The sequence below is a fragment of the Leptonotus elevatus genome, chromosome 20, assembly GCF_054856555.1.
Source record: "Leptonotus elevatus isolate MCC_2025b chromosome 20, RoL_Lele_1.0, whole genome shotgun sequence".
NCBI classification, from domain to species: Eukaryota; Metazoa; Chordata; class Actinopteri; order Syngnathiformes; family Syngnathidae; genus Leptonotus; species Leptonotus elevatus.
Window position 1 is genome coordinate 16,039,873 of NC_141258.1, and position 24,060 is coordinate 16,063,932.

A 24,060-nucleotide genomic window follows, 5' to 3' on the forward strand; every position below is an offset into this window, starting at 1 on the left:
AGAGGAGGGATGTTACGTGCGTGTTGGTTACGTGTGTTTGTTCTTGGCTTTTCTGCTAACCCTCGTGAGTTGTATGTAGCGTTTGTTAATTTAAAAGAAAGGGTGACATCCCAACCAACGTTTGCTGGTGGCGTTCTTGCAAGACGTTACACTATTATTGCACGGAAAGAGGGCGAGTCAACAGTACTCAATATACACATTTCCTCTTTAACATATCGCCCGACCAACTTTTTTTAGCTCACTCCCACTTGCTGGTGCTCTTTTACTAAAATCTCTAAAACCTTAATCTGTTTGTTTGAAGAAACTGGAGAACTGCTGACTGTCTCCTTACCTGTCAGCTTTGCTTCGAGTTGTATCGCGCTGTGCTGTGATAAGTATTTCCTCAAATTGGATGTGTAGTTTTTAGCGGTCGACAATGTTTTTGAGCCAGCGCAAAGTTTGCAACGCATTGAGAAGTTTTTGTCATCTTTACTGGACAAAAATGCAAAGTAATGGCAAATGCACCCGTTTGTGGAACTTCTCCTGCTTCTTCCATTGTTCCCGTCATAGTGTTTATTGCAGGGGTCCCCAACTAAATTGGCAAGAGGTCCACTAACCCAATCAGCCCAATTGACCGGGGTCCGGACATGAAAAACACCCAACCGCAATAATTTCTACTTTCTGCTCTTTTATTCAATTGTAAACTTATGTTTAGTCTATTGTTGAAATACTTTGTTCGTTAATTTATTTTTTGTGCAAATATTCAATTGTTAAATCTTTCAAGGAAAGGTCCCCATCACTAGTTATGAATACAACAATTTTCACATTATTTCCTTTCTCTTTCAGCATTTCCTTTATGACCAAATATTTGTTCTCTCCTCTCGTATGTGTTTTCAAACATGTGATACCCGAAAATGTCCTCAATAAATGTTTTAGTTTCCTCAGGATAGAATCGGACATACACCAAAAGCTGAGGATTGTCACTTACATCCGCAGCTAACGCAGTGCACCGGGCACTTTGATGCCGCTGTCAGGGTGCACACATCCTCCGAGAGCAGCACTGCTCGTTGTTGTCATTGTTGCTCGTTTTTAAGTTGCTCTCCTTTTTCTTCAAATAGCGTGTCTGCCATTGCTTCCAAACATTCCTCGACCATTTGGGAGTCAGTAAAAGGATTTTTGTGTTGCGCCCAAAACCCACTCCACGCGAAGTAAGCACTCGTAGACAGATAAACGGGGCTCATAGCCATCGATGCCGGTAAAATTAAAGCATACGCCTCAGTCCATTCACTTTTCAGTGTCTACTTTTCTGACTTTTGACAACGCCATACTTCATCTCGTTTGTCGTGAGAATGCGTATACCCAGAAAAACAAAACTGCAAAATTGCGAGCTTACCGGACCCCGGCTCAGGTATAGCTGCCATCGCGCGCCTATTCAAAAATCGTCTCTCGGTATAACTGAATATATCTCCCACCCAGTATATATTCCTGGAGGTCCGCATAAAAGGGTCCACCAGTTGGGGTCCATTGTTTTGGGCCAGACTCAGCGCTCACACATGTTGGTACACGTGACCCGGCGTTGCGTCTTCCGCTTAGAAAACGTGACGTGACGTCACTCTCACATGCAAGAGAAACATTTTCTCCTCGAACTTTTCTTCAAAATAGACAACAAAATTCTGCATTCTACATACATTATGAGGTAATAAAAAAAATTGTAACGCACAGCCACTTAGGAAAGTAACTTTTTTTTTGGAAAAATTTACGTGTTAGATTGCTCGTTATTGAAAGAGTCATCAGATTACAATAACATGTTACTTAGTAACTGCCGCCGAGTAACCCCTTCCTTTTACTTTTTGGGTCCCAAACTGATCTTGCGTGGTTCAATGATTGGAATAGATTTGAGGACTGGTACCTGTTTAATACTGGGTTTCTTAATGGGAATTCACTCGCGCCTGTGTGAAGCTGGTGGTTTTTGCCAGTCTCTGTCTCGAGGGCACGGCCAGCTGAAAGCGGCGAGGGGGTACCGGCTGCTGGGTCGCTGTTGTGAGCACCGTTCCACCATTTTCCAAGGGCGTCAGAAACCGTGCCCGGTGCTAGGAGAGATGCCGACAATCACCAGCTGCCAAGCCGCTGGTCGTCGGCAAGGCCTTGCTGGCGATGACCTTGTCCACATGTGACTGGGTCGATGGTGCCATGTCATCTTGGGGCACCTCCGGTAGGTATGGAGGCCCAGCTAACAGGGGCAGGGGCTCAAATGGCAGAGGTGGAGACCCGGCTGGCTGAGGAGCTGGCCCAGTCCACAGTGGTAGAAGCCCGGCTGACTGTGGTGTAGGCCCAACTCGAAGAGGTGGAGGCCCGGCTGGTTGCGCTGTTGGCCCAGCCTGCAGAGGTGGAGGCCTGGCTGGTTGCGCTGTTGGCCCAGCCTGCAGAGGTGGAGGCCCGGCAGGCTGCAGTGGTGGCCCAGCCTGCAGAGTTAGAGGCCCGGCAGGCTGCGGTGCTGGCCCAGCCCGCAGTGGTGAACGCCCAACTGTCGGTGGTGCTGGCCCAGCCCGCAGTGGTGAAGGCAACTGGCGGGGGTGTTGGCCCAGCCCGCAGTGGTGAAGGCAACTGGCGGTGGTGTTGGCCCAGCCCACAGAGGTGGAGGCCTGGAAAGCTGCGGTGTTGGCCCAGCTCGCAGGGGATATGGATGCGAAATTTCATTTTAAGGTAGTAGAAAATATGTCATTGCCGGTGGACAATGTGTTGGAATGTGTCACAATATAAATAATTAAGGGGGGAAAAAATTATGTAAAATTGTATACATATACAGTATATAGAACCCCAAGTTCCAATATTGCTATACAGTATTTGAAAGATGGATGGAAGAAATCTACATAGAAACAAACAAAGATGTTTTCTAGAAAAAAAGACAACTATGAGATATAAATACAGAAAGAAAGCAAAGGGTTAATGACAAATTCACAACATTCTAAGAAATGCATTAGCTACACAAACTTTAATGCATACAAAAATAAAAACATGCATATGCTAATTTAAACTAAGCATTAGCCTTAAACACACATTTTAAACTATCCATCCTTTTTTTTTTTAACTGCGGGGGTGCTGGAGCCTATCCCAGCTGCCTCCAGGCAGTAGGGGGGTACACCCTGAACTGGTTGCCAGCCAATCACAGAGCACACAGAGACGAACAACCATTCACATTCACAGGGACAATTTAGAGTGTTCAATTAAGCTGCCATGCATGTCTTTGTAACGTGGGAGGAAAACGCAGTACCCGGAGAAAACCCACACAGGCACGGGGAGAACATGCAAACTCCACCCAGGAAGGCCGAAGACCAGACTCGATCTCATGTCCTCTGCACTGGGAGGCGGACATGCTAACCAGTCAGCCACCGTGCACTCATTTTTAACTATTATTATTATAACAGAAAACAAACATCAAAACCCATCAACAAAAAACACAACTTAAGAAAAAAAAGAAAAGAAAAAAATACGTACCTCGTCCCACTAACAAAGGATGCTAAACGTTTGGAAACAATTACTTACCAGGTGAGTTCACATTCTATATAATATGCGTGAACAGATGCCCAACAACAACAACAAAAGTGATGAACGTACTCATGAAAAAATTGTTGAAGCGAACTTACATGAAGAAATAATTGAGGTCTGTACAACAGCAACACACAGAGCAGTAGCCTACATAACATTCGCCCTACCAAACAATAACAAATTGAAGGAAAATGAGCAGGTGAAACCTTCCAGCCTTAATTGCCTCTTCACCTCAACAACACTTGGCTGATGGTGTGCGACTGCCACCTAGTGGCCATTTAACTTAATGCCGTCATTTACGCTCTCTAATGATAATCAATGGAAAACAAAGGGGCTAATAAATGCCTGCAAAAAGAAATATACTTTATATGGGACATTTCTGAAATACAAAAGCAGAAAGCAAATATAAGAATTATAAAACAAATTGACTAGCATTATGAGAATATGTAACAAAGAATACTATACCAAACCATTAGGAAATAATAGAAACAACATTAAAGGAGTTTTGAATATTTTAAATGATGTGATTAGGAATAGCACTAGAAAGACTGCCCACCCTATGTTACAGAAAATGATAAACACATTAACAATATAGACGATGTGGTGGATAACTTCAACAGATTTCTTTTTTTTGTAAATGTGGGACCAAATCTAGCAGAAACAATTCCTGATCCTGGCACAGCAAACAACACTAACATTAACATGATTTAGGTTCAATGTTTCTCAAACCTGTTGAAGAAAATGAAGTAAATAATACTGTTAATACTTGTAAAGATAAAACATCTACTGATTGTGATCAAATTGATATGAAATTCTGGGGGTCTCTAAACCACTTACGTATATTGCCAACTTATATTTCCGAATAAAATGAAAACTGCAAAAATCATTCAGATTTATAAAACTGGTGACAAACACAAGTTCACAAATTACAAGCATGTCTTCCTTCAACCACAATTCTTGAAAAATGTTTCAATAAAAGATTTGATACATTCATAGAAAAACAAAAAACGCTCTATTGACAGTCAATATGGATTTAGAAGAGCAAAACTGACAACTGCAAGATAGCTGTACCGAAGAAATTACTGATTCCATGTATAAAAAAAACCAATAGGACTGTCTGTAGATCTGCAGAAAGCATGTGATACTATACTATAAACCATGATACATTAATAAGTAAATTGGTGTGTTATGGTGTTTTGTGGAAAACACTACTTCACCTTTTTATTTTTTATGCAGGCTCGTGAGTGGTCGGCGGCAACAATGAATACACAGAGACTTGATATACTTTTGCTAGAATAAATGTGTCTTTTATTCCCCGCATATAGCAATCAACATTTATACTGTGCTAGGATAATCGTACGTTTTATCCCCCGCAAACAGTAATCAACACCTGCGCTTTGCTAGAATGATTATACCTTTCATTCCCCGCAAACAGCAACAATCACAACTCTATTTGCTCGACTGGTTATACCTTTCATTCCCCGCAAACAGTAACAATCACAACTCTATTTGCTAGAATGGTTATACCTTTCATTCCCCGCAAACAGTCGATTTGCTAGAATGATTATACCTTTCATTCCCCGCAAACAGTCGATTTGCTAGAATGATTATACCTTTCATTCCCCGCAAACAGCAACAATCACGACTCTATTTGCTAGAATAATTATACATTTTATTCCCCGCAAACAGCAATCAATACACTACAACGTTAAGCAGCATAATATGATCATCATCAGCGCTTACCTTGACACTAGACCGGGGAGCCCACGGTCCGGGTGAAGCGAGCTGCAACAACGGCTGGGCAATCGTACGTGTTCCACAGCTGACTCCGTCCGGACCGCGTGTCGCTCCGTTTTTTATTCATTAGCAAAAAGCTGTGAGTGTGAGAAACTGGGCTGTCCAAGCCCTCTCCCAGGCACTCTCAAAAACATGTTTGCGAAGCAGGGAAGACTGTAGTATAAACAAGGAAGACTTCCCAGGCTGATCCCGCCCTTTATTTACAAATTGTTGGGCACCTGGATTCGTACAACAGTTCAGGACAACAACATATCCTTATATAAGAGGTTTCATGAGGACATATCAAACCATGGTTATTTTCCCCTTCATATGGTATTAGGGATACAGCCTTGAATTGGATCAGAAGCTATTTACAAGAAAGACAACAGGTTGTGGAGTTGGGTGAAATTGAATCAAAATGTTTGGACATGGTATGTGGGTGTCCGCCAGGGATCAGTGTTGGGACCAAAATTGTTTATATTATATATCAACGACTTATGCAATGTGTCTCAGTCTCACTTATAATGTGTATTATTTGCAGATGACATAACTATTCTGGTTTCTGGTGAGAAAATGCAGCCCATTCTGGACATAATTACCTCAGAATGCAAGAAAAAAAAAAGGTTTGATTTAAAAACAACAACCACAACAACAAGTAATTTATCAATAAATTTAAATAAGGCCAAATTATTTGTATTTGGAAATGTTAAAACGGGAAACTATGCAAGACTATAAATAGAAGGTGTAGAAAGAGTAAATGACTTTCAATTATTGGGTGTACTTGATGACAATAAAATCTGCTGGAAACCACACATTTAAATTGAACATATTAGATCCAAACTCTCAAAAAGCGTCTCTATTTTGGCAAAAGTAAAACATTTTCTCAACCAGAAATTATTATTCATTTTGTACTGCTCTCTAGTATTACCATAATTAAATTACTGTTCAGAAGTTTGGGAAAACACCTACAAGACACCATTTCAACCCTTGTTCCTATTTTTTTTTTTTAACTATACAAATACACTGTTTCTACAATTTAAAATTGATCTTGTGGAATTTAATACTGTACAATTTGTGTATAAAGCAAGACATAACTTACTGCCAGGCAATATTGAAAATATGTTTTCAGAGAGAGAGTCTCTCTCTCTCTCGCTCTCTTTTAAATACATGTTCGGAATTATTTTTTTTACATACACATCAGATATCTCATGGTCACATTGGCCTGGGATACAACCCATAACTTTAGGGTTAAGAGACGACCACTCTACCACTGATCTACACTGCTCTCAGATTAGAACACATCTGATATTTATGTTAATATATGGTTTTCATACTGGAAAAAAAATCAAACATGTGTCGGTCTACTAGTCTTTCTGTTTCCAGCCAAGTTTATCCCCCTAAACTCTATCTCCAACATGGCAGACAAAGAAAACTGATTACGCAACAAAAAACACACACACACACACACATTAGGAGTACAAAATATAAGTTGAAGTAAAAAAGAAAAATAAGAATAGGAAGAAAGAAAAGAGTTTATATGTTCAAAAGGGGTAGGAGGAAGTAAAAAAATTATCTAGTCCTACCCCTTATTCGTTTTATGTAGATACAATGATAAGGTTAATGTATTTCAACAAAAGAAAATGTATAAACCTAGTCATATATACAAGTGCACTTTAACATACGCAAATTTGCCAGCAACATATGTACATGAAATTCATAAGCATATACCATAATACATTTATAAATCATATCCTCATACTCGCATATACAATTTTCATTACACTCATACCGATACATCCAAAGAAATTACAGCATATATACAATTTTAACAGCTCATGTCTGATTTAAGTTTTTTTTTTTACTTTGCTTTTAAACAATTTTTTTGAATTCAGCAAGTGACTGACATCTTTTCAGGTAAATTCCAAAATTATTCCACAAATTAACACCTTTTACAGAAACACACCTTTGCTTCATATTTGTTCTTGTTTGATTATTTTTTTGTAGACGAGAGAGTGAGAGAGAGAGAGAGAGAGAGAGAGAGAGAGAGAGAGAGAGAGAGCGATCATATCTATTATCCAAATAACCTTTCCTCCATTTATATGCTAAACCTCTTATGCCATATATTTCTAATGTATTCATTAGTATAGAATGATCTAAAAAAATATCTTAGAAAAGAAGAAAAAAAGAAAGAAAATGCATTTTCCATTTTTATATTTTTGTTGAATTGATTGTCCATATAATACAAATGAAACTGCAGTAATAATTTTTGTAAAAGTGATTGTCTAGGTCTGAGAGACAATGGACAGCACTTCAATTCGCATTTATTTCCTATTAATGCAACTGAACATATAAATGCAAAGCATTATTAATACTATAGCCTATTTTATAAAGATTGTATACTGCTAACTACTGACTCATCTATAATGAGGAACACCATAGGTCTTCCGCTTATAACTATTTTGTATTCACGTTATTAACTCTACAGCAGCTCTTAATTTTGTATTCACGTTATGAACTCAACATAGAGTGACGCACAAAGGCTTAAGGAATATTGTATTGTGGTATGGTATGAATGATGACGTTGGTTCAATGGCCGCCAAGTCTCAGTGACGTAAAGTGACCGTGATGGTCGAAGTGTAATGGTGTCCAAGTATAGAGTGTAACAGGCAGTGGTAAGAGAAGCATGGAACCCAAACATTTTAGGCAGCAATACATTAAAAAAGAAAATACATATTGACTCACGAAGTGAGTCAGCATTTTGAATAAGACTATTATCTGCCATGGCGAAATCAAAGGGAAATGGCGTACATCCGCCATTGCTTCTCCTTCCACCATACTACACACACGAGCTCAACCATGACGTAGTAGACATGCCATATCAACGCCGATACACATCCTTACGGTTTATCGAGGTGATATGATCTACTTCGCGACAAAGTTTTAAGAGCAGTTTTCACCAGGAAGAACATAGATGTCAGAACTAGTTTAGTTTTCGACAAGACATATCCATCCGCTTCTACTTGAGCGTCAGGAGCATCAACGAAAGCACCCGGATGGACTGTCATGGCCGCCGTCGCTGTGGTTCCACAGAGAGCTGAAAAGGACGGCGAATATTGCCGCTGTGTGTCTTTTGCCGGCGTCGCCGTGTTTCATTATGTTCGCTGTCAACGGGATCGAGGCTGAAGTTCCAGCAAGTTAATAGTAAGAACATTTTGATTTTCCGTAACTTTGTATAGCTTCGCGTGGGTGGTGGCTTTATTTACATGTCAACTAACTAATCAATAAACTCCAGGCATAATATATTTTCGATGGCCAAAATTATACACGAATATCCCTGTCACTGTGGCAGTGGTGTGAAGTAATTTTCTCTCTCGCGAGTAGCTTTTAATTCTACTGATGCAGCGCTCCCCCTTCTTTTAAACTTGTTCAACAGTCACTCAGCAAAGTCAACAGATTTACATCATTCTGTCGTGCAAATGCTGGGATAGTTTGCCCTTTTAATGTTAGTGTGTGCGCGTATTAGTGTATGCGTGTGTTCTTAAGTTAGCCAAGTTTCTTTATGTTGTGAAACAGCCAACTTTTTGTCCGACATCTGACCCATAATTTAGTGAGCCAACCTTTGTGGATGAGGATACATCCCTGCATGTTGAGATGATGAGTGATTAAATATTCACATCGTGATTATCGGGGTCAAAATGATCACAGGTATCTGTGTTGTATACAATATATTGCTACAGGAAATCTAAATGTAAAAAATAGTTAAAATACAGATGCATGAACACTTAGCATTCCAAGATTTAATTTAAGATACAAAACAATTTCAAATCAGCACTATGCACATTATAAATTTTAATAAGCAGCAATGGTCATGGATGTGAGACCCCCTAGAAAGTTGAGCTTTTTCATGTGCGTAGTTTTCTCTGGGCTAATTAGTATAGAGTTTATAAACAATATCTGTATTCCACCCAGTTAAGTTTGTATTCAGTAAAATTTCTGAGCACAAAATTGTGTCGTGACAAAACACGACATAGGATTGCAAGGTTTTATTTTGAATATGAAACAATATAAAATCAACACTATGCATTTTTTACACATTAGAAATTCAGAATCATGCACTGGCCGTGGATCCTGCCTCACTTCCCCACTTTCTGTGTCTTTTTATGAAGTTTTTATTTTGTTTTGCCACTGGCTGTTATCGGCATTGCCAGCCGTAACCCTGACAATAACCCTCAGAGCATATAGGCTGTTGTCAAGAAATTGTAGTTTTAAACAAATGTATAAAGCGGGATTCAAACCCGTGACCATTCACTTATGTAGTGATCGCTTTAACCATTATGCCATGAGTTAGTATACATTCACTGGTGCATAATTTGCAAAATGGCGCTAAGTTAGTTTTAAACAAATGTATAAAGCGGGATTCAAACCCGTGACCATTCACTTATGTAGTGATCGCTTTAACCATTATGCCATGAGTTAGTATACATTCACTGGTGCATAATTTGCAAAATGGCGCTAAGTGGTTATTTGCCAGTAACGGCAAACTATCCACTTTGTGAAAAAAAAAAGGTTTGCTGTACAGACTGACAACTGATAAGTGAATAAAGCAGCACAAATTAACATCAGCTTACATCACCATAATACATTATGTTAGAGTTGAAGCACTGTTTAAATTTAAAAGGGTGAAACTGATTTCTTTTTTTGTTTGTTTTTTATTGTTTGTATACAAATAGTTGGCTGCATCTCTGGAATCTACCCATCAAGTGTGACATTAGGTAAGTAAATCTTAGGTTAGGTGACATTAGGTAAGTAAATCTTTAAACTGCCCGTTTCTGAATATGTGCTGTGAGCAAGCCATTCTGCATTTCTGCCCTGTTGCATTGATTTGTGGTCCAGGAGTGTGTGTGACATGAGAGCCCAAAAATTAACTTGTTTAAAACCAGGTAAAAATGATATGCTTTAAATCAAACCTTCATGCAGTGTACTATGACTAAATAGCAAAATATTTTCTGATAGCGTCTACAAAAGTGAAAGAATCGCATATGCAGTAGGTGGAGAAACTTTGAAGGACAGAATCGGGAATAGAAGCCATTTGGCGAGCCGATATTGAGCTGACAAATGGGCCGAATGGGAATGTTATTTTTATGTGTTTTTTGTGAACTGTACATACGTGGATGTTGAGAAACTGTGGGTAGGATGGTCTCACAAACTGTAGCTGATTAAAAACTAATTTTAAAAACGAAATGCGTAAATAAAATGAAAAAAAAAATCTAGCAGTTCTAAAAAGTCCCATTCACGATAAATATGTGGGTGTACAAGCTCTTTTCAAGACAAGCTCAAAGAATTATATTCAATAATGCAGTGCTTCAACATTTAGGAGTATCTCCCAACCAATTTCCACACAAGTTGTGGTATCTCAGTCTGAACACTTGGTCGCACCCACATAATGACGTACCTCATTAAGACAGCTGAAGAAGAAAAGCTACAAATGCTGAATGGACACGAGTGATGCACCGAATATTCGGCCACCAAAAATTCAAGCCGAAAGAATATGGCTGAAAGAGGATGTTGTGGTGACGCAAAAAACAACAACAACAAAAAACGCTGTAAGCAAGTGTCTGTTTGAATTAAACACCAAACACGGGAGTGAGTGTCTGCCTTGTGCCTTGTGTCCATTTGTGAGTACCGATAGCTTCATTGTGCACACTGGAGAAAAGAAAGGGTTGCTTGGTAAACTATGTCAAAAAAGAGTGCGCTGCCGAGTACTGCACTACAGCTGAGCCACTCTTTCTCCTGCAGTGCCTTCCTTTTTTTCTTTGATGAGAGCCCCTCGAACGCTTCCACTTTTTCATTTGCATTCTGGTGGCCGTGCTAAATACTTTAGCTAATGTTAGCACTATTGCCAGCAACAGTTTTAAACAAGTAAACACTTACCACTATCTCCGGGTGAATACAGATCTGTACAGGACGCAGTGTGTGACTTTGCAGTCGATTGGCTGGTGCAAAGAAATTTATTTATTTTTAAACGTTGCTGAATATGTGAATGTGCCGATTTTAAGTGCTCCGCACCGTGTCCCGCTCCAAATAGCCTACAAATGCGTCATCCGCTTCCACGCATCCGTGGCCGCCGGTGCGAAGTACTGTACATTGACTATAAAGTGCAATTGCACCGCCAGAAAATGCTCTGTTGCTCACCCCGCGTTTGGTGTTTAATGTACTATTCGCCAACATGTCTCTGATGTCTGTGGTGTGGACTTATTTAAATTTATATTGTGCTTTGTCAAAATGCCCGTGGCCTAAATATTTTATAATAATATTGTAATTTAAATTAATTATAATAAATGCAATAATAATACAATAAAAAAAAATTGCCATAATTTTTTTTCGCCGTTTCGGTTTTCGGCCAAGCATTTTTCGGTTTCGCCCCAAAAATTTCATTTTGGTGCATCCCTAATGGACTCTGTTGAATTGTGTGCTAGCTGTACAGCTGTTAATAAAATGAATAAATACCAATACAAGACTAATTACTGTGAATTAGGGCTGCCAAGATTAGTCAACTACTCACGACAACGTTGCCGATCAAAATCGTCGACAATTAATATTAATAGTCCAGTCGTTTATAGAACACAATATTCTGTGGGCCTGGCAAAATTTGTCAAAATCCAGCAAAACAGCCGGGAGCGAAGGGAATTGCTTCATTGAAAATGGCTGAGGGTGAATGAGTTAAGGATTTCTTTATTTTTTCATTTCAGGTGCATACCACATTTTGTTTGTGTAGATACATTTTCTACTTTTAAATTACACATACTAGTGAACCCAAAAACATTTTGAATAAAGGGTAAATACAACAAAATAAAAAACAATGCAAGTGTTTATTTTAGTTGTTTACAGCACAGTGTATTTTCCTAATTTTACTCATCTGATTTCACTACATTCTAGCCCTACATTAAAAAAAGGCTTAGTTCCATGGAAAAGTGAAATATTATAGTTTCATAGTATTAGTGCTATTCTGCTTTTTTTTTTTTTTGTTAAATTTTAAAATACACAAAATATTTACAGCCCAAAAAAATCTAAAGCCACAGTATCATGTCAGAAATTATGGTGCAAGCTGCAAAATTTAAGTTCAATGTACTATAACCTTAAATTATCTTCATTATTAATTTGTACATACTTTTAAAGAATTCAAAATATAAACTAATGATGGTTTTAAAAAGAGCAGATGTTTGTTGGTGCAATATGCTGCTATTTACATATCGGCGCTGTCCTGTGAAAAACACTTATGTCCATTTTTGACATTTGTAAGTTTATGAGATGAAACTGAATGAAGACATACCAATAATGTGTAAGAAAGAAAGGACGTAAGTGTTTTTTCACAGGACAGCGACAATAATGTTCCGATTAGTCGACTAATCGCGACTACTGTTGGTGATTAGTCAACTAGCAAAATCGTTTATGGCAGCCCTACTGAGAATGCAACACAAACTCAATGTCTGCTAAAGCAAAGACAGCGACCCCTGCCCTAATTTAAAACTATTTGCGGTGATCAAAGACTTATCTGCTGTGATCGGAGCGCAACGAAGCTAGATGCTATGCCAGCCGCCACACACGTTTCAACTGTCCTATACAATGCAATGCATGGTGGTTTTGAGGACCGATTTGAAACATCAATGAAATAAATAACTTGCTCATATCTCAGCCATTAAGTATTTCAGCAATTAATTATAGACTGCAGCTCCTGTAAATAGAAAATGTAAGGGTAAGTAAAATTGCCATAGATCAGTGTTTCCCAACCTTGGTCCTCGGGGAACACTATCCAAGCCTGTTTTCCATGTCTCCCTTCTCCAACACAAGTGAGGATTGTTATCAGGTTCCTCCAGAGCTTGTTGATGAGCTGATCATTGGAATCAACTATGTTGGAATAGGGAGACATGGAAAACAGGCTGGATAGTGTTACCCAAAGACCAGGGTTGGGAAAAACTGGGCTAGATAATAAGTTTGCTGTTGAAGTTTACAGTGGTGGTGGTTCGGGCCAGCATTAGGTAACCAAAGGTGGCCCGACACAGTCACGTGGTTGCCTTGGGCCACAGTTAATATCGACGCCTCAGGGTTTTTCTTGGCTCATATTGAGGCAGAGGTGGTACCGGGGGGTGTTCGACCAACATCCAGCGATTACTATCCACGATTCATCGCCGTGGGAAGGGAGTGCGCTCAGTGGCCGGCCATATGCACCAATTAATATTTATCGACTGGGGCGAAAGGCCACTGGCCGGAAAATGGACTGGGCATTAGGGAAATTCCTGATAGCCAGTCCTCCCCCAACTGTTCGTCTCTTTCATTATCCATCTTTGCTATGTATGAACCAGTATAGCGCTGCGGGTTGCAGTCCCCTCTTGGGTTGCAGCTATCGAATATTTTAGTATGCAAATATCCTACAGAAAATTCTATTGAATAATCGGGTATTCAGATAAAAATGAAATATTTTTGCTTGGTGAAAGAACAATTATGTATACAGAAGACATTAAAAACTTATTTACACTTAATAATGATTGACCAACTTTCATTTCTAGATATATATATATATATATATATATATATATATATATATATATATATATATATATATATATATATATATATATATATTTCTTTACTTACTTTTATGCTGTGCTTAGCATTATTTTCCTCTGTAGAAACATTATTGAGATTTTAGACAACCAGGTCCCTCTCTATTAACTTTTAAAACATCATCTTTGTTCTTTAGTGTTTGACTCAGCATGATACTCACCATTGTTTCAGTGTTTTATGGTGCCTGCTGTATTTTGTGTTATTAATTTATTTATATTTATTTTATGTATTTATTTACCTATCCACTTGTTATTTATTATTTTGTTTACTTATTCACTTACCCACTTATAATATGTATTAGTATATTTTGTGTTATTTTGTTTTACCTGTCTATTCCATGACAGATTTTTCCATTTACAGCTTTGTATGCAGTAATGGCTGTTTTAAAGTGCTTTATACTGTAAATGAAGTTGAGTAGTGTCACTAATGACTTTTGAAATCGATTTTCCTGTCACTTATTCTATCGATGAAACTTTTTTGTTTTGTTAATCCACTAGACGTAAGAAGGAATTTTCAGTTTTTGGAGCTTCGGAACAGATTAATTGCATTTACATTAATTCCTATGGGGGAAAAATGTTTCGGAGATTGAACAATTCGGACTTTGAACACTTCACAGAAACAAATTGTGTTTAAACTCCGAGGTACCACTGTACAAGTACTGTTAAGTAAATTGAAGTGGCTGTTTTGCCATGACTGGCAAATTTCCTTTTAGCGTTCTATGATTGGCCAGTCCCCGGAGTAAGCCTGCCGTAAATCGGATATTTTCCCGTGATTAATTCGCTTCACCAAGTTCACCCCCTATAGATCTTCTTTCACTTTTCAATTTGTTTTGTCACTGAAAATAGGCATTACCAGTCCATTATACTACATTTCATAAGGATTTTATGTCTCAGACGACGCAGAAGCTGATAAGCGTCACGGGCACGGCGAGTGAAAGTAAGCTTGTCTTTCATACCGTTAGGTGCTTGCAAGGCGAGTCCGTCTTGACTAGATAGCGTACATGTGCGACCAGGCAGCGACATAAACCTGCACAATTTTGCTAGTCACATAAGCTTGTAAATGTCTATAAGCAATCAGGATAAAATATCAAATTCACAGCAGAGTAAAGATTTCCTCGCTCCAACGATTGACGAATATTGGAGCCGTTCAGAGCAAAAATATCACTAACATTTGAGTTGCCAGTCACGGCAAATTAACCACTGCCTTAACAAATGGCGTGGGGCAACTTGAACAATTTACTTATGGCTAGGTAGCAGTAGCACATACCTGGGTTCTCTCGTTTTTTTTAGCAAGTGGTGAAATCGAGTCTTCCTCTCTGTATACATGCGTGCCATATCATTAGCGAGGTGCAACGTGTTCGCTTTGGTGATCGCTCTTATTGTGCCCCTTTCTTGTCATACGTGCTTCCTTGTGTAAATGACTCCTCCACAGTAACATTGTAAACTTTTTTTTTTTGTTGCGGGAGTTTGTTTGTTGTTGTTGAGTTCCTCCCATATGGAGTGTGTGAGGACACGACTGGCAGAGCTAAGGCTACGGAAGCCCATGGGGGCGAAAGCCGCGGGCGTGGAGCAACAAAAGGGGGGAAAAAACATTGATGTTATAATTTTTTTTGATCGTCCACAACAAAACACTCAAATTAATTCAAGAAATTGATTAATCGCCCAGCCCTAACAATAATGTTAAATGACATTCAAAAAAAATTATGTTTAAGCTGCAAAATGCCGAAAATTTAATTTTGAATTGCTACTGCCACCTGTGGCCAAAAAAGTAAACTGTACACTCTCTTCTTCAAATACACAAATGCGCACATGACATCACATCCGCAAGGTGCGGTGAAGTCGAACCCTAATCTAGTCCGAAAACTATTGGCGAAAGGCTTGTAAACAGCTAAGGTGTTAATCTACTAATTAAAAATGTTTGTAATAAAATGGTCAAATTAAAAGGCTGTTGTGAAGATATTTTGCGTCAAATTATTATATAGAGCAGCTTTAAATAATTGGACAATGACTATTATGTGAAATTAAAGTTGTGCTAAAATGTGTTCCAAGCAGGAATTAAACCCTGACCTTTCATGTACCAGTTATTTGCTTTAACCACTGCACTATTGTGGATATGGAAGTGGCTGTGACAATGTATGTAATTGTATTGAATAATCAAGTGTAATACAAACCTGAAAATATGGATTAATATTGGGGGAAAAAAACTCATGTCAAATGACATTTAATGTAATGGATGTTAACTTGTTGTATAATGACTATTTATAAAATGAAAAGTCATGAAAATGTCATGTCATTAAATATGGAGGACCAAAAATGAATATAAATGGAAATAATACCAAGAATATTTATTTTTTAATTTGGCATTTTTTGGTTCTCCATATTCAAATCACCCGCTCGGTACACAGGTTGGGATTAAGAGAAAAATAATTGTGCTGAAACGCCTGCAGAGGGAGGCAAAGCAATATAAATTACAACTAGCTATCAAGTCATGACACCTACCTTCCTTCTTTTTCTTCGTTTAATTTTTTTCAAAACACATCCATGTGTCCTGCTGGAGTGTGAGTAGAATGCAGCCTATAATCAGCAGCTGAGCTTCCCTTGCAGTCTTAGAGGAATCACCACTGATTTTAACATTTGCATTTATTAGTTGTAGCAAGTGTTTAGAAGCATAGAAACCGTGTGGGGGGTGGTTCATTATTCCATTACAGAGATGTAATCAAAAGAAATGAACCAAAAAAAAAAAAAAAGTCAACCTCTACTGAGCGGATTTCACTTAGTGTGGGTTTTTCTTGGAACGTAAGGCCGTGATAAACGAGGGGACACTGTAAATTGAAAGATTTACTCCTGCTTTCTTATAGAAACTCAAGTTGTACATACTCTTTGTCTTCAGAGAATCTCACATTGATGTTTGTTCCCCCTGCCTACTTACGATGTCTTTAATGGAGATTAAACAAATGATAACTTTAAAAACCCTGAGCGGTATCCCTGAAAGCAGGTTACAGTGCTGTGAAAAGTCTTTGCCCCCTTCCTGATTTCTGTGTTTTTCGCATATTTATCACTTGCAAAGTTTTCATTTAATCAAATTAATTTTAATATCACATGTCACACAGAAATAATCCTCGGATATATGAAATGCAGTTTCTAAATGATGATTTTACTTAAAGGGGGGTTGGGGGTGTTATGTGACAAAGTAATTAACCCCCCAGTTTGGGGAAAGCTGAGTTCATTTTCACAGGCCACACCCCCAAACCTGCTACCAGGTTAAAAGGAACAAAAGATTTATGAGAAACTAACCAGCTATTCTGTGAAATGGTTAATTTCAACTCTTCCCTGAAAAAAATGTAAATGTTTGCGATTATGATTTAATTACTTTGTATGAATATTTTTGCATTAAGTACAGTAGCTGCCATTTTGTGACAGTCACATGATCGGTTAAAAAGGTTACTCTTGTCTTCAAATCTATACGGTCTTTTGGTTTTCTTTTTTTAAGACAAAAAAAGAACACCAAAATACTGAGTCGCATTATTTTTTTCTGGAAACTTCCTGAGTTTTGGCTGTTCATAACTCCACTCCAAGTAAGACGCTGCTCAAAAATGGCATCCATGGGAGGGTTCCCAGGCGAATACCACTGCTGTCACAAAAGAACACAAAGGCTTGTCTCTCATTTGCCAAAAAGCATCTTGATGAACCTCGAGATTTTTAGAGAAACATTATGTGGACTGATGAGTCAGAAATGTAACTTTTTGGGAAGGTGTGTCGTAAAAATGGCACAGCATTTGATTAAAAGAACATGATGCCAAAGCTTGGTGGTGGCAGTGTGATGGTCTGGGGCTGCTCTGCTTCCTCGGGACTAGCACAACTTTCTGTGATTAACGGAAACATTTATTCTGCTGTTTACCAAAAGATCCTGAAGGAGAACGTCCGGCCATCAGTTTGTGCCCTCAAACTCAAACGCACTTGTATCATGTAGCAGGACAACAATCCAAAACAAACCAGTAACTCCACCTCAGAATGGTTCAGAAAGAACAAAATTAAGGTTTTGGAGTGGCCAAGTCAAAGTTTGGATTTAAATCTAATTAAGATGCTGTGATGTGACCTTAAACGGGAAGTTCATGCTAGAAAACCCTCCACATGCCAGAGTTGAAACAATTCTGCAAAGTAGAGTGGTCCATAATTCCTCCACAGCGGTGGTGTGAAAGACTCATCAGCAATTATATCAACCCCCCCTTTGGTAAATAAAATCATCATTTAGAAACTGAGTTTTATATATGATTGGATTGTCTGGGTGATATTAAAATTGGTTTGTTATAATGAAACCTTTGCAATTGATAAATATGCACACAAAAAACTATGAATACAATTAAAAATGAATACAACATATATAAATGCTACAATATATCCCAAAAATAATAATTTATAACTTTTCCCCTCTACTACTCAGTCAATATATCATGTTATATTCTAAAGTTGTTTTTTTTGCTTTTTCTTTACTAAACTGATGCCGGGCCATGGTTTACTGTAATGATGGTATATGATGGAAATTGTGATTATTAACTCATTCACTCCCAGCCATTTTCACTGAAACAATCCTCTTCACTTCCGGCTGTTTTTACTGGATTTTGACTGATTTTTCAAGGCTGACAGAGTATTGTGTTCTATTGCTATAAAAACATGGAACATACTAAAAGAAAGATTATTCTCTTCTTTCATCAGGAAAAAAAGTATATTTAAATATGTTTCCCTTTTGCAGCAATTAGCATTAGAATATAGCTCAATTTAATCATTATTGACAAATCTATTTAGAAATGTGAGTAAAAGCTTTTTTTCCAACATGACCCTGGTCGATCTCTTTTGCTCTGCTGCCACCTGCTTGCCGTTTGTGTAATAACTACCATTTCTTCAACCGTTCTTTGCAGTTGAGAGTTGAGGCATCAAAGCCACCTGTATGCTCTATCATAAAAAACAACAACATATAAATATGTCTTTGAGACACTTTAAACATTTTAAATAGAACATATGTATATGTTTTTTGGGAGAAAATGAGTTAAGCACTAAATGAATGACAGAATCGTTTTACCAGAGTTAATATAAAACTTTTTTTTCTTTCGTAGATCCACAGCTATGGAAGAAGACCTAAAAGTACCTCCTAGTTCTGCCATAAATTACAAGGATGCAAAAGACATGCCACATTTCAAAGAAAGAGGGTGCCTCAGTCAAGACAATCAAGACTGCCCACCTGTTAAGCAACACATTTCCACCAAGAGAGCCCATTGTAAAATTCAGCAAGGGGCTGTTTTTTCTGGAAACATTCTGAGTTTTGGCTGTTCTGTCTGTAAAGATACTGCTACGTTCAGCCCTAATGATCTCCTTAAACATTTTCGAGGGGCCCACAAAGGAGTTTTGCCTACGTACCCTTGTGATTTGTGTGGATTTGTCACCAATGAATTTGCAGCTCTTCAACGTCACCGCATTGGGCACAAAAATACGTTGGTCACATGTGAGCTCTGCTCTGATGGAATTCAATATTCACTGCTTTTGCTGACAAGACACTACATAATGTGTCACAGCCTTAATGGGAAGTTTCACTGTGACTGGTGTGAGTTTACCACTGTGGATGCAGGGACATTTGTCCAACACATTCATCATCATAATGAGAGTCCCTGGAAATGTTCCAGGTGTCGACATATCAGCTTAAATGAAGTGGATCATCAAAACCATCTAAAAGCTCACACAATATCTTTACCTTTAATTTGTCAAATATGTGGATATCGTGCAACAACCATCACACAGCTTAAAACACACACAGCAGCTGCTCACAAGACAGACCAGCATCCATACAACCAACAAGTCCATCCAAATGTATGGAAGACATTAGAACCTGGAGCTGCTCGAACAAATTCCTCTCCAAGTTGCCAAAGTATACTTAAAAATATTTCTGAGCTGCAAGAAACACAAAAGTCACCAATTGGCTTTGGTATTTTAGGGATCTTACCAAACCAAAATGGTAGAATAAAATCTGAGATGGAGGTCCACCAAACAGTTGATGGGTCACCAGCAAAAAAGGACTATGCTAATCGAAACTCTTTGACTGCGGAACAATCATCACCAGTAATGTTGCTGGACAATGACAGCTGTAGCTCCCCAACCAATCCTAATGCACTGAAAGTTCTAATGGTCAAAAATAAAATATCTCTTCCCCCAAACTGTACAACCAAAGTGATGGGATTTAAGATGGTTGATGGCAAAAAACATCTAGTCCTCAAAGTAATACCAGTAGCAAAGCAAAACATGTGCCCTCAAGATAATTCATCAGTGGATGATTTGGACTCTTCAGCTACCAGGTCGCCATTTTTAAAAAATGAAGTCCATGTTGAGAATGGGGAATCGTCTGGTAGTAAGAGCTCCATATCGCCTTGCTTTGCTGTTCCACCAGAAAGTAGATCTTGCATACAAACAGAAGATGTCATGGCAGTTAAAGTGAAGATTGAAGAGGAAGAAACATCTGTTTTCACTCTTGAGTCCCCCCTTCATAGCGACGATTTGGGGAGGAAAGGTCGTCATTCTGTAAATGGGTCTTCAACTGAAGAGACTTATTCAGTGACAAATTCACCTGATCCGATTGATAGACAAAATTCCCCAACCCAGACAACCTGCTCAGAAACAAATCTGTTTGATAGCAAATCAATCTTGGAAAATTCTGAGACATTAGCAACATTTGAAGCTAAGGTGTCTAATGTGCCCAACACATTCACTGTTAATTCTTTAAATGTTTCCCAGGAGGCATTGCAGAGTAAATCAACCTGCAAAAACAATGTTGAGAATTGTGGAGTAGATGAGAAGATAACTTGCACCAGAAAAGAAAATACTTTTGATGAGCATAAAGAGACTCCTTCTCGTAACTCAACTGAAAATGCTGGTCAGTTTTCCCAAAGATCTCTAGAAAGTACAGAGAGCACAAGAGGTGGGATTAGACTCTTAAATGATGATCAAAATTGTAAGAAAAATGTGGCAAATGTTGGTTCCCCAGCAGAGATGAGCTCAATCGCTTCAGTTAGGGAAAAAGACATGGCAGCACAAAGTTCTTTAAACCACAAAGTATTCACCTTTCACAATTATTCAAAAGAAACGTTTGGTATTTCACCCAGAATGTCTGAACAAAATGATGATATGCCTGAACTTACAGCAAGCATAGAAATGAAGAGCAGTCTAACATTAGATGAATCTTCAAAACCTTTAGAGGATGGCGACTGCGCTGATACAGATGATGAAAACCCAGAGTCAGTGCTGAAAGATTTTAATGTTATAAAAATCGAGGAGGATCTCATTCCTGTATCTAAAGATCTCTCCTATAAAAACAGTACTTCATCTGCGTTGGGCAGTTTTGTAGAACAACACTCAGATGAAATAATTACACAACAACTCCATAAGGAAATAAATGAATCCTTACATACAAATGATTCTTCTAAGCAAACAGAGACTGTTGTACAATTTATTCAAGTGCAAAATGAAAAGCAGCAAGTAGTCTTGAAAACTAATGAGAAAACTCTGCCAATGCAGGTCAAGCCCACTCCAAGTTTTAGACTTATTACTAATTGTATAAATCCTCAAATCAATGTCTCTTACATGAAGTCTGGGTTTGAAACCTCAAATAATCCTACTGGTGAGACTGTTCCTCCAAAAGACAAAAATATTGAAACTTCAAAGGCAGGTGGTAATGATAAAATGGCAACACTTGTTTCTTCTCTTCAAAGTGGTGTCAGTGCATTGCCACACCATTTCCTCATCAATAGCCCAAACTTAACAGGTCCTGTACTCCTTTCTAGTGCATCCCATAATAATCATACAGACAAAGTTGCTAAGACACAGCCAACTTGCTACTTGTTACCAAGGTCAATTCCATTTGTTCAAGCTCCAAACAGCTCCGGCCTCAAGCAAGCAAGTGCAAAACTCCCACTGAATTCCCGACCTGTTTTGGCCATGCCTGTGAGCTCTGCTGACAAACCAAGCAATTTGCAGACTGGCCGCCAAACGTTTTTGCTGCGGTACCTTTCTCCACCCAAATCGAGCGTGCTTCTCAACAACCTAGAAATAAAACCCACCACTCAGTCTTGCCACATCAAAGAAAAAAGAGGAAACAAAGTAGTATTTAAAATAGTCAGCCCTACCACAAGCCTGCTTAAAAGTGGCTCACCCTCCTCAAGTTGTCAACCTTTACTTTTGGCTACATCACCTCCAACCCAGTATTTTCTTATGTCTTCAAACAAAACAAACGCTAATGCTTCCAACAACCTGAAGAAGACGATTACCAGACAGAATCAAGAACAAAGTGCTGTCGGGGATTCAACACCTCAGTTGACACCAAAGATAAAACCAAGTGAAGCAGATAAGCCTCAACTAGCCCCAAGGCCAATTCGACCTCCTAGTCAAAGAAAACTGAGCAGGAAAGCATTGTTTGATGAGCTTCCAACAACGGTGCATAAAGCAAGAAGACTCACAAACAAAGTTCAGACTGACAAAGAGACAACTGTGCTTTGGAGTCCGATAGCAAAAGAAGTTGAAAGAACTCTGAGACTTGCCCCATACAACTGTTTCCAGCAAATTAAATGTCCCCGTAGATACCAGCCTGTCGTGGTGCTGAATCATCCGGATGCTGATATTCCTGAAGTGGCCAATATTATGAAGGTAATAAATCGACACAGAGGTGCTGTTTCCAAGGTGTCACTGTCGCAGAAAACAATTAAAGCGCTCACTGAGCTTGGCACCTTAAGAGGGGAGATCTTGACTGAAGGTGTACTGATGCAAAGCCATGAGCCAAGCCCACGAGCAGTTCAGAGTTCAGTCCGAGAGCGTTTTCTTCTCAAACTGAAGCTAAGGAAAAAGACCAAAAAAAAGTATGAAATCGTGCAACCACTATTAGGCAGTAGAAAAACGACTGTGGTGTTTAACTGCTGGTTCTGTGGCCGGCTATTCAACAGCCAAGAACATTGGATTGGCCATGGCCAGCGACATCTCATGGAGGCAACTAGAGACTGGAATAAACTATTGTAAAAATTCACCTTTTTGTATGGCTAAACGGGCCTATGTGAGGAACTCAAAGGGTTACAAGCTGTATATTTTACCACATTTCTCACCTTTTCATTTTCTCTCTGTAAATACATTTGTTTTTATTTGTAAATTGATATTTTATCGGTGCTTTATCTGTAAAATTAAATTGACCTAGCATGATTTCAGTCATGCACAGGTCTTTGAACTGTGACTGTGGTACACTCTAATTCATGAAGGTGTGGTAAAAGCACCGCCTTACAAATAGTGCTATTTTCTCAGGTCTGCTTTGTAGGTGTGGGCCAAATTTTAAGTGAAGCCCAATGTTTGACATATAAGGATTTTCAACAGGTCAGTTTAAAAATAAAAATAAATAAATCAGTTGTATAAATATGTTGACTGTTTTCTACGCAAAAATCTGTGAGCACCTAAAAGTGTATGTTAACGTGAAAAAAACTTGCAAATTTGTGACGTTATAAAATGTTTATAAAATGAAAAGGCAGGATGGAGATGGATTTATTCTTAATTTAAAAGTTACTCATCATACACAGCAGCTAGAGCCGACAACACTTCCTGATCCCCTATCAGATGACTAACACTACTATCAGAAGCTAGTATACTTTAGGTAAATGCAAGTGAATGACGGAGAGCAGCCGATTCGACACATCAACTTAGCTACTTGTACAAGAAAAATACCAAAATGTATGAATGTGTAAATAATAATTCTGGAAACATAAATGTATAACTTAAATGCTTAATCCTCAGGGTGTGGACCTTCGCAAAGCAAGGAGTCTGCTTTGTAGCTGGCAGCACCCAACGCTTCGATTTAGTTTTTTACTGCGTTTCTCAGCTGAATATTTTTTTTTTCCCTCTTGAATCTGTCGGGTGTGGAAGATTACTATTTTCAATCAGATGTATTAGGTCTACCACAGCTTGACTTGAATTTTCTGGTTGCTCTTGTGGCTACAACCACAATTGCTCGGATGTCCTTCATAGATGGTGGTTTAATATCTAACAGAGCATTTGTCATTTGCCATCATTTTCCTTTCTTTTTTAGCCTGGGATGCAACCTTCTGTTTGTCTTTTTTGCTTTCTC

General features: G+C 38.6%; 1 protein-coding gene across 1 annotated transcript; it reads left to right on the forward strand.

Moving 5' to 3' along the window:
- Window positions 1-8,116: 8,116 nt before the first annotated feature.
- LOC147157237 (zinc finger protein 518A) lies at window positions 8,117-23,355 on the forward strand. Its single transcript, XM_086065172.1, has 3 exons — window positions 8,117-8,502; window positions 10,032-10,073; window positions 19,034-23,355. The coding sequence occupies exon 3, from the start codon at window positions 19,044-19,046 to the stop codon at window positions 22,968-22,970; it is 3,927 nt and encodes a 1,308-aa protein (XP_085921298.1). The 5' UTR covers window positions 8,117-8,502; window positions 10,032-10,073; window positions 19,034-19,043; the 3' UTR covers window positions 22,971-23,355.
- The last annotated feature ends 705 nt before the right edge of the window (window positions 23,356-24,060 follow it).